General features: G+C 47.3%; 1 protein-coding gene across 1 annotated transcript in view; it reads right to left on the reverse strand.

Moving 5' to 3' along the window:
- The window catches only part of LOC139274683 (claudin-10-like), a 165,206-nt gene that overhangs the window by 25,678 nt on the left and 121,856 nt on the right, over window positions 1-17,672 (reverse strand). The window contains exon 4 of the mRNA XM_070891362.1: window positions 16,351-16,458. Coding sequence (XP_070747463.1) covers window positions 16,351-16,458 — 108 coding nt within the window. The remainder of the gene's footprint in view (window positions 1-16,350; window positions 16,459-17,672) is intronic.

The raw sequence follows: 17,672 nt of genomic DNA on the forward strand, positions 1-17,672 counted from the left end.
GCTCCCCCGCTGCTGTGTGTCGGGTCTGCTCAGCGCTGACAGACCTGACATTTGGTAAAAGCGCGAGGTGGTGGGTTGGCAGCAGGGTCCCGACCCGCTATAAAAAAAAAACACTTTCCCACATGACCCACCAACGATCTCTCCCCCCACCCCAAGAAATTCTCCTCACAGTGTCAATTTCCAACACCCAGCTCTACCTCACCACCACTTCCCTCAATCTCTCCACGGTCTCTAAATTGTCAGACTGTTTGTCTGCATTCCAGTTCTGGATGAGCAGAAATTTTCTCCAATTAAATATTAGGAAGACCGAAGTTATTGTTTTCGGTCCCCGCCACAAACTCCATTTGCTAGCCACCATCTGTCTCCCTAGCAGCAGTCTGAGGCTGAATCAGAGATTCAGAGGGAAGTCATGTTTGATAAATCTTCTAGAATTTTTTGAGGATGTAACTAGTAGAGTGGACAAGGGAGAACCAGTGGATGTGGTGTATTTGGACTTTCAAAAGGCTTTTGACAAGGCCCCACACAAGAGATTCGTGTGCAACATTAAAGCACAAGGTATTGGGGGTAATGTATTGACGTGGATAGAGAACTGGTTGGCAGACAGGAAGCAAAGAGTAGGAATAAACAGGTCCTTTTCAGAATGGCAGGCAGTGACTAGTGGGGTTACCGCAAGGTTCAGTGCTGGGACCCCAGATATTTACAATATACATTAATGATTTAGACGAAAGAATTAAATGTAATATCTCCAAGTTTGCAGATGTCACGAAGCTGGGTGGCGGTGTGAGCTGTGAGGTTTGTAATGAGACAGGCCCCCTTTTTACAAGTCCTCACTATTTCCTGGTTTATACTCTGACCAACAGAGTTGCTACTGTGAGGGGGCCTATAGACTACGCCCACCAGTGACTTTTTTCCCTTATTATTCCTTATCTCCACCCAAACTGTTTCAACATCCTGATCATTTGAGCCTGTGTAATGAGACAAGATTAATAAACAATCTCCTAGTAAAGGATCCCCTTGGAATGAGTGATCATAGCATGGTTGAATTTCAAATTCAGATGGAGGGTGAGTGTCATGTATCTTACATTATTATATATAACTGTATCCCAACATGCTATACATGACTGTAATAAGATATGACCTGTAACCACCAGCATACCTTACCACCGGGGGTGCAGTTGCAAGAGACAGGTATATAAGCACAGGTCTCAGGCAAGGGCAGCATTCCAGAGCTGGAAAATAAAGGTGCAGGTCCAGAGTGACCTTGACTTCACTACATGCCTCGTGTGAATCTGTACTGAGGGGACAGGACTTTACAGTGAGAAAGTTGGATCTCAAATCAGCGTACTAAGCTTAAATAAAGGAGACTATGAAAGTATGAGTGCAGAGTTGGCTAAAGTGGACTGGGAAAATAGATTAAAGTGTAGGACGTTTGATGAACAGTGGCATACATTTGAGGAGATATTTCACAACTCTCAAAAAATATCTATTCTAGTGAGGAGAAAAGGGTGTAAAAGAAAAGATAGCTATCGGTGGCGAACGAAAGAAATAAAGGACGGTATCCAATTAAAAACAAGGGCATACAAAGTAGCCAAAACTAGTGAGAGGACAGAGAATGGGAAGCTTTTAAAAGCCAGCAAAGAATGACTAAAAAAATGATTAAGAAAGGGAAGATAGACTATGATAGTAAACTAGTGTAAAATATAAAAACAGATAGCAAGAGTTTCTATAGGTATATAAAAAGGAAAAGAGTGGCTAAAGTAAATGTTGGTCCCTTTGAGGACGACACCGGGGAATTATTAATGGGGAACATGGAGATGGCAAAAACTCTGAACAAATATTTTGTATCAATCTTTACGGTAGAGGACACAAACAATATCCCAACAGTGGATAGTCAAGGGGCTATAGAGGGGGGAGGAACTTAACACAATCACAATCACTAAGGAGGTGGTCCTCAGGGACTAAAGGCAGATAAATCCCCTGGACCTGATGGCTTGCATCCTAGGGTCTTAGAAACATAGAAACATAGAAAATAGGTGCAGGAGTAGGCCATTCACCTTCTTCACCGCCTGCTGTACCTACATGCCAACTTTCAATTACTGATGAACCATGACACCTAGGTCTCGTTGCACCTCCCCTTTTCCTAATCTGCCGCCATTCAGATAATATTCTGCCTTCGTGTTTTTGCCCTCAAACTGGATAACCTCACATTTATCCACATTATACTGTATCTGCCATGCATTTGCCCACTCACCTAACCTGTCCAAGTCACCCTGCAGCCTCTTAGCGTCCTCCTCACGGCTCACACTGCCACCCAGCTTAGTGTCATCTGCAAACTTGGAGATATTACGCTCAATTCTTTCATCTAAATCATTAATGTATATTGTAAAGAGCTGGGGTCCCAGCACTGAGCCCTGCGGCACTCCACTAGTCACTGCCTGCCATTCTGAAAAGGACCCGTTTATCTCGACTCTCTGCTTCCTGTCTGCCAACCAGTTCTCTATCCACGTCAGTACATTACCCCTAATAGCATGTGCTTTGATTTTGCACACCAATCTTTTGTGTGGGACCTTGTCAAAAGCCTTTTGAAAGTCCAAATACACTACATCCACAGGTTCTCCCTTGTCCACTCTGCTAGTTACATCCTCAAAAAATTCCAGAAGATTCGTCAAGCATGAGGAGGACACTAAGAGGCTGCAGGGTGACTTGGACAGGTCAGATGAGTGTGTAAATGCATGGCAGATGCAGTATAATGTGGATAAATGTGAGGTTATCCATTTTGGGGGCAAAAACACGAAGGCAGAATATTATCTGAATGGCAGCAGATTAGGAAAAGGAGAGGTGCAACGAGACCTGGGTGTCATGGTTCATCAGGCACTGAAAGTGGGCATGCAGGTACAGCAGGCGGTGAAGAAGGCAAATGGTATGTTGGCCTTCATAGCTAGGGGATTTGAGTATAGGAGCAGGGAGGTCTTACTGCAGTTGTATAGGGCCTTATTGAGGCCTCACATGGAATATTGTGTTCAGTTTTGGTCTAATCTGAGGAAGGACGTTCTTGCTATTGAGGGAGTGCAGTGAAGGTTCACCAGACTGATTCCAGGGATGGCTGGACTGTCATATGAGGAGAGACTGGATCAACTGGGCCTTTATTCACTGGAGTTTAGAAGGATGAGAGAGGATCTCATAGAAACGTGTAAGATTCTGACGGGACTGGACAGGTTAGATGCGGGAAGAATGTTCCCGATGTTGGGGAAGTCCAGAACCAAGGGACATAGTCTGAGGATAAGGGGTAGGCCATTTAGGACTGAGATGAGGAGAAACTTCTTCACTCAGAGAATTGTTAACCTATGGAATTCCCTGCTGCAGAGAGTTGTTGATGCCAGTTCATTGGATATATTCAAGAGGGAGTTAGATATGGCCCTTACGGCTAAGGGGATCAAGGGGTATGGAGAGAAACAGAAAAGGGGTACTGAGGGAATGATCAGCCATGATCTTATTGAATGGCGGTGCAGGCTCGAAGGGGCGAATGGCCTACTCCTGCACCAATTTCTATGTTTCTATGTTTCATAAATCCATGCTGATTTGGACCGATCCTGCCACTGCTTTCAAAATGCGCTGCTATTTCATCCTTAATGATTGATTCCAACATTTTCCCCACTACTGATATCTGGCTAACCGGTCCATAATTACCCGTTTTCTCTCTCCCTCCTTTTTTAAAAAGTGATGTTACATTAGCTACCCTCCAGTCTTAAGAGAAGTAACCGCAGGGATAGTGGATGCATTGGTTGTAATTTACCAAAATTCCCTGGATTTTGGGGCAATCCCAGCAGATTGGAAAACTGCAAATGTAACGCCCCTGTTTAATAAAGGAGGCAGACAAAAAGCAGGAAACGATAGACCAGTTAACCTAACATCTGTGGTTGGGAAAATGTTGGAGTCCATTATTAAAGAAGCAGTAGCAGGACGTTTGTAAAAGCAAAATTTGGTCAGGCTGAGTCAGCATGGATTTATGAAGGGGAAGTCATGTTTGACAAATTTGCCGGAATTCTTTGAGGATGTAATGAACAGGGTGGATAGCGGGGAACCAGTGGATGTGATGTATTTGGAGTTTCAGAAGGCATTTGACAAGGTGCCACATAAAATGTTACTGCACAAGATAAAAGTTCATGGGGTTGGCATGGATAGATGATTGGCTAACTAACAGAAAACAGAGACTCGGGATAAATGGTTCATTCTCGGGTTGGCAATCAGTAACTAGTGGAGTGCCGCAGGGATCAGTGCTGGGACTCCAACTATTTACAATCTATATTAATGACTTGGAAGAAAGGACCGAGTGTAACATAGCCAAGTTTGCTGACAATACAAAGATGGGAGGAGAAGCAATGTGTGAGGAGGACACAAAAAATCTGCAAAAGGACATAGACAGGCTAAGTGAGTGGGCAAAAATTTAGCAGATGGAGTATAATGTTGGAAAGTGTGAGGTCATGCACTTTGGCAGAAAAAAATCAAAGTGCAAGTTATTATTTAAATTAAGAAAAATTGCAAAGTGCTGCAGTACAGCGGGACGTGGGGATTCTTGTGTGTGAAACACAAAAGGATAGTATGCAGGTACAGCAAGTGATCAGGAAGGCCAATGGTATCTTGGCCTTTATTGCAAAGGGGATGGAGTATAAAAGCAGGGAAGTCTTGCTACAGTTATACAGGGTATTGATGAGGCCACACCTGGAATACTGCGTGCAGTTTTGGTTTCCATATTTAAGAAAGGATATACTTGTTTTCGAGACAGTTCAGAGAAGGTTCACTAGGTTGATTCCGGAGATAAGGGGGTTGACGTATGAGGAAAGGTTGAGTATGTTGGGCCTCTACTCATTGGAATTCAGAAGAACGAGAGGTGATCTTATCGAAATGTATAAGATTATGAGGGGACTTGACAAGGTGGATGCAGAGAGGATGTTTCCACTGATAGGGGAGACTAGAACTAGGGGGCATAATCTTAGAAGAAGTGGCCACCCATTTAAAACTGAGATGAGGAAGAATTTCTTCTCTCAGAGGGTTGTAAATCTGTGGAATTCGCTGCCTCAGAGAGCTGTAGAAGCCGGGACATTGAATAAATTTAAGTCAGAGATAGACAGTGTTATGTATGCACACTTTACTAGTGTGTAAGACTTGCCACCAGGGGGCGCAGCTGTGGGAGCCCCAAGGGTCACCTGCACATCCCGGGCAAGCAGGTATAAAAGGCAGTCTACCATGCTGCTTCCTCACTCTGGAGTTACATTAAAGAGACCAAGGTCACAATAGTTTGATCTTACAGTATACAGTCTTGTGGAGGTATTCTGAACATAGCAATTGGTGACGAGTAACAGATCACAAACTTTCACGCTGTTATGGTTGCCGTTGGTATTCTTGAGAGATTTGTTGAGGGTGATGATTGGGAAGCCTTCATTGAGCGTCTTGACCAGTACTTCATGGCCAATGAGCTGGATATGGAAGATAACGCGGTCAAGCGCAGGGCGAATCTCCTCACTGTTTGTGGGTCCACCATATATGACCGCATCAAAAATCTGCTAGCACTGACGAAACCAATGGAGAAGACATATGAGAGTTGTGCACGCTGGTTCGGGAACACCTCAATCCGAAGGAGAGCATCTTAATGGCCAGGTATCGCTTTTACACGCACCATCGCTCCGAGGACCAGAATGTGGCGAGCTATGCCGCCGACCTAAGACGCCTTGCGGGACCATGCGTATTTGTTGGATTTTTGGGGGAAATGTTGCGGGACTTTTTCGTGCTTGGAATCGGCCACAAGGTCATTCTTCGCAAACTGCTGTCTGCCGAATCCTTAGATCTGAGCAAGGCCATCACAATAACCCAGGCTTTCATGTCCACAAACGACAACACTAAGCAGATATCTTTGCAGCATCGAAGCTCACCGGCAAGTACTGTGCATAAAATAACGCTTTCAGCAGGCAGAACTGAACATGTCAGGGCCTACACGCCTGCAGAGGCCCGACCTAGGATGAATCAGATTCCGCTGTGGGGCGTAAATGCGAATCCATTAACACCATGTTGGCGCTGCAGGGGTCATCATCGGGCCCATCAATGTCGATTCAAGCACTACGTGCGCAAGGGCTGTGGCACAATAGGGCACCTCCAGCGAATGTGCAAACGTACTGCAACTCACCACGTGGCAGAGTTGGCAGAAGATGACCGATCCGACGCGGATCACGCTGAACGAGTAAGAGAGGCAACTCAACCCGAGGCTGAAGAGAAAGTGTATGGGGTACACACCTTCACCACCAAAAGCCCTCCGATAATGTTGAAAGTCAAATTAAACGGCGTTCCAGTTTCCATGGAATTGGACATGGGGATGAGTCAATCAATTATGAGCTAGAAACTATGGGGCAACAAGGCACAAAGGCCAAAACTAAGCCCAATTCACACAAAGCTGCACACTTACACCAAAGAGCTCATACCAGTCATTGACAGTGCGGCAGTGAAGGTATCGTACGATGGAACTGTGTGTGATTTATCACTATGGATTGTACCAGGCGATGGCCCAAGGCTGTTCGGCAGAAGCTGGCTAGGAAAGATCTGATGGAACTGGGACGACATCAAAGCACTGTCTTCGTGCGCCCAAGTGCTAAACAAATTCCCGTCGTTATTTGAGCCAGGCATCGGCAACTTCACAGGCGCCAAAGTGCAGATCCATCTAGTCCCTGATGCACGGCCCGTTCATTGCAAGGCCAGAGCGGTTTCATATATAATGCGAGAGAAAGTCGAGATCGAGCTGGACAGACTTCAACGAGAGGGAATCATATCGCCAGTCGAGTTCAACGAGTGGGCCAGTTCAATTGTTCCGGTGTTGAAAAGCGATGGGACGGTCAGAATCTGCGGGGACTACAAGGTAACGATCAAGCGAGTCTCGTTACAGGACCAGTACCCACTACCCAAAGCGGATGACCTGTTTGCAACACTAGCAGGGGGGAAGTCGTTCACCAAGCTGGATCTAACCTCTGCTTATATGACATAGGAGCTAGCTGAACCTTCAAAAAAATTGATGTGCATCAACATGCACAAAGAACTGTTCGTGTACCACAGATGCCCTTTTGGGATTCGCTCGGCTGTGGCCATCTTCCAGAGGAACATGGAGAGTCTGCTGAAATCGGTTCCGCGCACCGTGGTGCTTCAAGACGACATCCTGATCACTGGTTGCAACACCACCGAACACCTGCACAATCTGGAAGAGGTTCTAAAGCGACTGTACAGAGTGGGACTCAGGCTGAAATGCTCCAAGTGGATTTTCCTGGCGCCAGAGATAGACTTTTTGGGGAGAAAGATTGCGGCAGATGGCAGCAGACCCACGGACTCCAAGACGGAGGCCATCAAGAATGCACCCAGACCACAGAATGTGATGGAGCTGCGTTCGTTTCTGGAACTCCTCAACTATTTTGGTAACTTTCTACCGGGGTTGAGCACTTTGCTTGAACCTTTGCAAGGGTGACGACTGGGTTTGGGGTAAATCTCAAGAGACAGCCTTTAATAAGGCCAGAAACCTGCTATGTTCTAACAAGTTACTTGTATTGTATGACCCGTGTAAACGTTTAGTACTAGCTTGTGATGCATCTTCGTACGGGGTCGGTTGTGTGTTACAGCAAGCCAACCGGTTGCATATGCGTCCAGAAGTTTATCTAAGGCTGAAAGAGCCTACAGTATGGTTGAGAAAGAAGCACTAGCATGTGTATACGGGGTTAAGAAAATGCACCAACACCTCTTTGGACTCGAGCTCAAAATCCACCACAAACCGCTCATTTCACTGTTCTCAGAAAGCAAAGGTATTAACACCAATGCTTCATCCCGCATCCAAAGATGGGCACTAACATTATCTGTGTATGACTATGTAATCCGCCACAGACCAGGCACTGAGAACTGCGCTGATGCCCTCAGTCGGCTACCATTGCCCAGCACCAGGGTGGAAATGGCGCAACCCGCAGACTTGCTTCTTGTAATAGATGTTTTTGAGAGCGAGGGGTCATCCGTCACGGCTCGCCAGATCAGGACCTGGATTAGCCAGGACCCTGTGTTATCACTAGCAAAAAACTGCATCCTTAATGGGAGCTGGTCGGCTGCTCCCGGGGAAATGCAAGGCGAAATTAAGGCGTTTTACCGACGCAAGGATGAAATGTCCATCCATTCGGATTATCTCCTATGGGGGAATCGTGTGGTTTTGCCAAAAAAGGCAGGGAAACGTTTATACGTGACCTACACAGTACTCACCCAGGCACAGTCATGATGAAGGCTATCGCCAGGTCGCACGTTTGGTGGCCCGACATTAACTCGGAATTGGAGTCATGCTTACACCAATGTAACACTTGCTCACAGTTGAGCAATGCACCAAGGGAGGCCCCACTGAGTCTGTGGTCATGGCCCTCCAAACCGTGGTCCAGGGTCCACGTAGATTTCGCTGGCCCCTTTCTTGGAAAGATGTTCCTAGTAGCAGTGGACACTTACTCTAAATGGATTGAACGTATAATAATGTCATCATGTACGTCCACTGCCACCATTGAAAGCCTCTGGGCCATGTTCGCCACCCATGGCTTGCCCGACATCCTTGTTAGTGACAAAGGACCAAGTTTCACCAGCTCGGAATTCAATGAGTTCATGACCCGCAATGACATCAAGCATGTCAGGTCTGTCCCGTTTAAGCCCGCATCCAATGATCAAGTGGACGGGCAGTCCGAACTATCAAGCAGAGTTTGAAACGCGTGACGGACGGTTCCCTGCAGACCTGGTTATCTCGGGTTCTGCTCAGCTATTGGACGCGACCCCACTCGCTTACTGGTGTTGCCCCTGCAGAACTGTTAATGAAGAGAGCACTCAAAACCAGGCTGTCCTTAGTCTACCCGGATCTCAATAATCATGTAGAAACCCGGTGTCACCGGCATAACGTGTACCACAATCATGCGGCTGTATTGCGTGACATTGAGGTTAATGACCCTGTGTTTGTTCTTAATTACGTTCATGGACCCAATGGGTTGCTGGCACTATTTTAGCCAAGGAGGGGAATAGAGTGTTTGTTGTCAAACTTTTGAATGGACAAACATGCAGAAAGCATTTGGATCAGATCAAACTGTGATTCGCTGAAAACCAAGAACAGTTTGAAGAGGACATTACCATCAGTAATCCACCAACAAACACCCAACCAGCAATCGACCTCGCGGTTAACCACGAGGATGAACCCACCATGCCCGACAGTCCGATCAGACCAGCCGCACTGCTGTCAGCAATGATCCGACCAACTCACATGCCACGACTTCAATTCAGGCCATCAACCCGGGAACGTAGAGCCCCGGATTGCCTCAACTTGTAAATAACTCGGATCTCAGACTTTTAAGGGGAGCGATGTTATGCATGTAAACTTTACTATTGTTTAAGACTTGCCACCAGGGGGTGCACCTGTTGGAGACCCATGGGTCACCTGCACACCCCGGGCAAGCAAGTATAAAAGGCAGTCTATCATGCTGCTTCCTCACTCTGGAGTTACATTAAAGAGACCAAGCTCACAACAGTTTAAGCTTACAGTATACAGTCTTGTGGAGTTATTCTGAACATAACAGACAGCTTCTTAACTGAAAAGGGATTAAAGGGTTATGGGGAGCAGGCAGGGAAGTGGACCTGAGTCCATGATCGGATCAGCAATGATCGTATTTAATGGTGGAGCAGGTTCGAGAGGCCACATGGCCTACTCCTGCTCCTATTTCTTGTTTTCTTATCTTATGTGTCAACATAATTAAAACAGATTATCTGTCATTATCACATTGCTGTTTGTGGGAGCTTGCTGTGCTCAAAAAGGCTGCCGCGTTTCCTAAATTACAACAGAGACTACACTCCAAAAGTACTTCATTGGTTGTAAATTGCTTTGGGCTGGCCTGAGGTTGTGAAAGGTGCTTTAGAAATGCAAGTCCTTAAATGAGCTGGAGCACCGGGCCCTTCACCATAGTGGGCCACTCCGACCTGTGTGAGAACATCTACGCAGATCGGGCCTTCAAAAATAGGTGGAGCACGCCACTGCAGCTTCCAGCGCGAGCTGACACAAATGTGTGACGGGCGACTGGGTGATGTCATCAGGACCCAGGTCGCCATTTGGAGCGTGGGCAGGAGTATCGGCGGGGCCCTGGTACAGCAGAGGAGTGGGAAGGTTGTGACGGACTTGCGACGAGTGATTGGGGCAGAGGAGTGATGAAGGATCATGGCTGAGATTGGTGGGTGATCGTGATGAAGGTTTGGCGACTGTTTGGTGCGTAGATGCGGTGGGAGATCATGGCGGAGGTATGGCGAGTGTTTTTGTGAAGGAGGAACGGCGAGAAATCGTGGCAGAGGTGCGGCGAGTGAGGATATGGGGCCCAGAAGAGCTGAGGGCCCAGGGGCAGCATGGGCCTGCTCACACTGCGATATGTGTATGCGCTTTAAATATCCGGGCTGAAAACAAATCATCGGTGATGTTTTCAGACCCATTCCATTTAATTGGGCCAGGAAACCTACATGACTTTCAATTAATGCTATTGAATGAAATGCACAGTGCAGAACGCTGTTATATATGTGGACTTGTATTTACTCTGTACAGCCACCAGAGGGCTCATCCCCTGGAGTCCCAAGGGATCCCATAATCCCTTGGGAGCACAGGTATTTAAGGAGGCTTCACAGGTTGGAGAGGCACTCTGGAGACCTGCAATAAAAGACTATGGTCACACTTTACTTTGAGCTCACGGTGTTCAGTCTGACTCTCCATACACAACAACTGGCGATGAGATACAGATAGCGAACCCAAAGATGCAGAGAACAGTGGGCATCCTGGAGAAATTATCAGAGGGAGATGATTGGGAAACCTTCGTAGAGCGACTCGACCAATACTTTGTGGCCAACGAGCTGGAAGGAGAAGCGAATGCTGCCAAACGAAGGACGCTTCTCCTCACCGTCTGCGGGGCACTAACGTATGGCCTCATGAAAAGTCTGCTTGCTCCAGCGAAACCCACGGTGAAATCGTACGATGATTTGTGCACACTGGTCCGATAGCATTTGAACCCGAAGGAAAGCGTTCTGATGGCGAGGTACTGGTTCTACACCTACAAAAGGTCTGAAGGCCAGGAAATGGCGAGTTATGTCGCTGAGCTAAGACGCCTTACAGAACATTGCGAATTTGAAGGACATTTGGAGCACATGCTCAGAGACTTTTTCATACTTGGCATTGGCCACGAAACCATACTTCGCAAACTTTTGACTGTAGAGACTACAACCTTGAGTAAGACCATAGCGATAGCCCAGGCGTTCATTGCCACCAGTGACAATACAAAGCAAATCTCTCAGCAAACAAGTGCTGCTACAAGTACTGTGACCAAAGTGATGTTGTTTTCGAATCGTAACGTACAAGGCAGCTCACACATACCTGCAGATGACTCAGAGTCCACCATCAAGGGTGATGAATGCAAGGCCATTAACACCTTGTTGGCGCTGCAGGGGTGATCATCATTTCCATTCAAGTTGATTCAAAGAGTACGTTTGCAAGGTCTGTGGAACAATGGGACACCTCCAACGAGTGTGCAGGTAAGCTGCAAAGCCTGTTAAACCTGCAAACCACCATGTTGCAGAGGGGGACAGATCCATGGAGGATCACGATGAACCAGAGCCTCAGATAGAGGAGGCAGAGGTACATGGGGTGCACACATTCATCACGAATTGTCCCCCGATAATGCTGAATGTTGAACTAAATGGACTCCCAGTGTCAATGGAGCTGGACACGGGCATGAGCCAGTCCATCATGGGCAAAAAGACTTTCAAAAGATTGTGGTGTAACAAAGCCTCAAGGCCAGTCTTAACTCCAGTTTGCACGAAACTAAGAACTTACACTAAAGAACTGATTCTTGTAATCGGCAGTGCTACCGTAAAGGTTTCCTATGATAGAGCGGTGCACAAGCTACCACTCTGCGTGGTACCGGGCGATGGTCCCACGCTGCTCGGCAGGAGCTGGCTGAGAAAGATACGCTGGAACTGGGACAACATCCGCGCTATCGCCCGCTGAGGACACTTCGTGTGCCCAAGTTTGAAACAAATGTCCTTCGCTGTTCGAACCAGGCATCGGGAAATTCCAAGGAGCAAAAGTGCAGATCAAACTAATTCCGGGGGCGCGACCCATCCATCACAAGGCGAGAGCAGTACCGTACATGATGAGAGAAAGGGTAGAGATCGAGCTAGACCAGCTGCAACGAGAGGGCATCATTTCACCGATCGAGTTCAGCGAGTGGGCCAGTCCTATTGTCCCAGTCCTCAAGGGGGACATCACTGTCAGAATCTGTGGCAATTACAAAGTAACTATCAATCATTTCTCCCTGCAGGACCAATACCCACTACCAAAGGCCGATGACTCTTTGCAACACTGGCGGGAGGAAAGACATTCACGAAGCTGGATCTGACTTCAGCCTACTTGATGCAGGAACTGGAGGAATCATTGAAGGCCCTCACCTGCATCAACACGCACAAAGGTCTTCTTGTTTATAACCAATGCCCGTTTGGAATCCGATCAGCGGTGCCGATATTCCAGAGAAACATGGAAAGTTTACTGAAGTTGGTCCTGCACACCGTGGTCTTCCAGGACGACATCTTGGTCACAGGTCGGAACACAGTCGAGCGTCTGCAGAACCTGGAGGAGGTTCTTCATCGACTCAACCGCGTGTGGCTCAGGTTAAAACGCTCGAAGTGCGTTTTCCTGGCGCCTGAATTTGAGTTGTTCGGAAGGAGGATTGCGGCGGACGGCATCAGGCTCACCAATGTGAAGATGGAGGCAATCGAGAACGCACCGAGGCCACAGAACGTGATGGAGCTGCGGTCGTTTCTGGGACTCTTGAACTACTTTGGTAACTTCTTACCAGGTCTCAGCACACTGCTCGAACCACTGCATGTCTTACTACGAAAAGGGGGCGAATGGGTTTGGGGCCAAGAAAATGCCTTTGTAAAAGCGAGAAAATTGTTATGCTCAAACAAATTGCTTGTGTTGTATGATCCATATAAGCGTTTGGTACTGGCATGTGATGCATCGTCATATGGTGTCGGGTGTGTATTGCAACAAGCTAATGATTTCAGGAAACTGCAACCAGTTGCTTATGCATCCAGGAGTCTGTCTCAGGCTGAGAGAGCCTACAGCATGATTGAGAAAGAAGCGTTAGCGTGTGTCTATGGGGTAAAGAAAATGCATCAATACCTGTTTGGGCTAAAATTCGAATTGGGAACTGACCATAAGGCACTTATATCCCTGTTCTCTGAGAGTAAAGGGATAAATACCAACGCATCGGCCCGCATCCAGAGATGGGCGCTCACGTTGTCCGCATACAACTACGTCATCCGCCACAGGCCAGGCACAGAAAACTGCGCCGATGCTCTCAATAGGCTGCCATTGCCCACCACGAGGGTGGGAATGACGCAGCCCGCAGATCTAGCCATGGTTATGGAAGCATTTGAGAGTGAGCAATCACCCGTCACTGCCCGGCAGATCAAAACCTGGACAAGCCAGAACCCCTTATTATCTCTCGTCAAAAGCTGTGTCCTTTACGGGAGCTGGTCCAGTGTCCCAGTGGAAATGCAGGAAGAGACAAAGCCGTTCCAGCAGCGCAAAGATGAAATGTCTGCACAGGCAGACTGCCTTCCATGGGGCAATCGAGTAGCGGTCCCCAAGAAGGGCAGAGACACCTTCATCAATGACCTTCACAGTACCCACCCAGGCATCATAATGATGAAAACGATTGCCAGATCCCACGTGTGGTGGCCCAGTATCGATGCGGACTTAGAGTCCTGCGTTCACAGTTGTAATACATGCTCGCAGTTAAGCAATGTACCCAGGGAGGCGCCGCTAAGTGTATGGTCTTGGCCCTCCAAACTGTGGTCTAGGGTACACGTCGACTATGCAGGCCCGTTCTTGGGTAAAATGTTCCTTGTGGTTGTAGACGCGTACTCCAAGTGGATTGAATGTGAGATAATGACGGCTAGCACGTCCGTTGCCACTACTGAAAGCCTGTGGGCCATGTTTGCCACTCATGGCTTACCCGATGTCCTGGTGAGTGACAATGGGCCATGTTTTACCAGCGCTGAGTTCAAAGAATTCATGACCCGTAACGGGATCAAACATGTCACATCTGCCCTGTTTAAACCAGCGTCCAATGGTCAGGCAGAGAGAGCAGTGCAAACCATCAAGCAAGGCTTGAAGAGGATAACTGAAGGCTCACTGCAGACTCGCCTATCCCGAGTCCTGCTTATCTACCGCACAAGACCCATTCACTCACTGGGATCCCACCTGCTGAACTGCTCATGAAAAGAACACTTAAGACAAGGCTCTCGTTAGTTCACCCTGATCTACATGAACAGGTAGAGAGCAGGTGGCTTCAACAAAGTGCACACCATGATAGCGCAAATGTGTCACGCAAGATTGAAGTAAATGATCCTGTATTTGTATTAAATTAAGGACAAGGTCCCAAGTAGCTTCCCGGCACTGTCGTGGCCAAAGAGAGGAGCAGAGTGTTTCGGGTCAAACTTTCAAATGGACTCATTCACCGGAAACACTTGGACCAAATCAAACTCAGATTCACGGACTATCCTGAGCAACCCACCTTGGAACCTACCTTTTTTGATCCCCCAACATACACACCAGTGGCAACCGGCAACACGGTTGACCACGAAGCAGAACCCATCATCCACAGCAGCCCTGCAGGGCCCAACACACCAGGCAGCCCAGCAAAGCCAGCTGCACAGCAGCCCAGCGAGGGCCCAAAAAATGATTCAACAACACCAGCTTTCACACCGAGACGATCAACCAGGGCAAGAAGTGCCCCAAATCGACTCGCATTGTAGTTACACTATTGACTTTGGGGGGGAATATTGATATATATGTGGACTTGTATTTACTCTGTCCAGGCACTGGAGGGTTCATTCTCCAGAGTCCCAAGGGATCCCATAATCTCTTGGGAGCACAGGTATTTAAGGAGGCTTCACAGGTTGGAGAGCCACTCTGGAGACCTGCAATAAAAGACTAAGGTCACACTTTACTTTGAGCTCAGTGTTCAGTCTGACTCTTTCTCCATACACAACAAACGCGCTGTTGAAATCTACGGGGATGGTGACCCGCTACGCGACCTGATGCGACTCCAGGGTAAAGATTCCGGCCATTGTGTCCAATTCTGGGCACCACGCTTTAGGAAAGATGTAAAGGCTTTGGAGAGGGTTCAGAAGAGATTTCCTCGAATAGTTCCAGGGATGAGGAGAAGGTACAGAAGAGATTTGCTAGAATGGTTCCAGGGATGAGGAATTACAGTTACATGGATAGACTGGAGAAGCTGGAGTTGTTCGCCTAAGAGCAGAGAAGGCTAAGAGGAGATTCAATTAAGGTGTTTAAAATGAAGAGTAACTAAAGAAAAACTGTTTCTAATGGCTGAAGGGTTGATAACCAGAGGACTCAGATTTACAGTGTTTGGCAAAAGAACTCGAGGCGACATGAGGAAAAACCTTTTGACCCAATGAACGGTCAGGATTTGGAATGCATTAAGGTGGTAGATTCAATAGTAGCCTTGAAAAGGGAATTGGATAAATACTTGAAACAGAAAAATTGCAGGGAAAGCACTGGAGAGTGCGATTAACTGAATTGCTCTTCTAAAGAGCCGGCGCAGACTCGATGAGCTGAATGGCCTCCTTCTGTACTGTACTATTCTTTGATTCCATCTCTCTCCATGGTAACTGTCTGATCCTGAACCAGCCTGGTCACATCCTTGGTGTCATATTTGACCCTGTGATGAGCTTCCGACCATCACTCAGACCACCTATTTCCACCTCTGTAACATCACCCGACTCCGCCCTGCCTCAGTTCATCTGCTGCTGAAACCCTCATCCATGTCTTTGTTCCCTTTAGACTTGACTAGTCCCACACACTCCTGGCTGGCCTCCCACGTTCTACTTTCTGTAAACTTGAAGTCATCCAAAACTCTCCTGCCTATGTCCTATCTCGCGCCAAGTCCCATTCATCTATCACCCCTGTACATCGGTTCCCAGTTAAGCAACACTTCGACTTTACAATTCTCATCCTTGTTTTTACCCCAAGATGTTTGATAAGATTTAGATAAATGCAATTGTTTTTAAGGTAAATACAACCCTTGTATAACTCACAAAGGCAACATGATAAAGGAGCAGGTCTACTATAATGTTAACATTACAACTTCTCGGCTGCTTTATACATTCATCATGACATGTTCAATTCCATAAGAGCAGAATTCTAAATGCATTTCTTCAACCATATAATATCTCAATAAGCCTATTTTATCTTACCTTGGAGAATTTTCACCATCAGATAAGGAGAAACAAAATACCACACCTCCCATCACGGAGAGTGAAGACCCAGCCCAGCCAATAAATAAAGCAGCTCCTAATTCATATCTGCAGAAGCAAAATAAACATTTTTTAATTTTTCTCCCTGACAGGTTGGCTAAGTGTTTAAACCTACAATGATCTTATTAGGTTACAGGGTTGATGTTATGAGTTAGCATTCCTAGTATAGAGCTTTGGTGACAGGAGTACAGATCAGGAATTCAGGACATGTGGGCCAGCACAACATTAAAATGCATGGTATGTTGAATCTTGTCAATTGTTACAAATACATACCTATATTGATTAAAACTACAATTAAATCCTTTTGTATGTAAAAATTTAATGTGTAGAAATGAACATATATCTAAAACAACATGATGGAAATGAGGTGATGTAAACCCACATAAAGGCAACAAAAGAAAGTGAAGAATGTCTTAAAAAATACTGCCACTGTATGGGGGGAAAATTGCTTAGCGCCCCGTTTGAGGGCGGTAACAGCCGCGAGGCACGATTTCCTGTGCCAGGCGCAGAGGTCCCGCCCCATGACCTAAATTCGCGTTGCCGGTCCTGAGAGCAAATGGAGCGCACAGTAACCCGCTCCACCTGCTCTGTGAGGCATGAGCGGGGGGACGGAATCCGAGAGAGTTGCAGCGCGATGCGGTGAAACGAGTAGCACTGTCGTGTAGACAGGGCGCATCCTTTCTTTAAGGGGAGGGCCAAGCTTCCGACTCTGTGGGTACCTACCTGGACCACCGGGGAGCGGGGTGCCGTGGCAAGATCGCAGCACGGACCCAGCAATCCAACATGCAGTAGGCCGCGACCAGTAAGTTAAAAAATTGCCACCTCCCCATTAAATCTGGCCCCGTGAGCGGCCTACAACCCGGGTATGTGGCCCCTGAATCTGTCGTTGGCAGCGCCTGCCGCAGCTTCAAGGGGCGCTCCCAAATTCTCGCTCGGAGGCGCAAACAGGTCGTTGTGCACGGTGATGGTGTAGCCGACGCACCGCTGCAGGGTGCTACCAGTTTTCGCCGGAGTCATTAGCGGCGCCACGCCTGGGCCAAAGGTTATTTGCACCCCGTTAGCGCCCGCCCGGGATGCTAACGGGAGGCGCAAATGCCCCGAATTTCTCCCCCTTATTGTCTAATCAATTAATAGTCACAGATTGTATATCCAACATTAAAAATCCATGGTAAATGTAACAATGTTATTTTTTCCATCAAAGTAAAGATATAGAGGAGTAAAGATACAGCTGCTTAAAATACTAAGAGGAATGGATTATGTAC

This window comes from Pristiophorus japonicus, chromosome 10, assembly GCF_044704955.1.
Source record: "Pristiophorus japonicus isolate sPriJap1 chromosome 10, sPriJap1.hap1, whole genome shotgun sequence".
Classification (NCBI taxonomy): Eukaryota; Metazoa; Chordata; class Chondrichthyes; family Pristiophoridae; genus Pristiophorus; species Pristiophorus japonicus.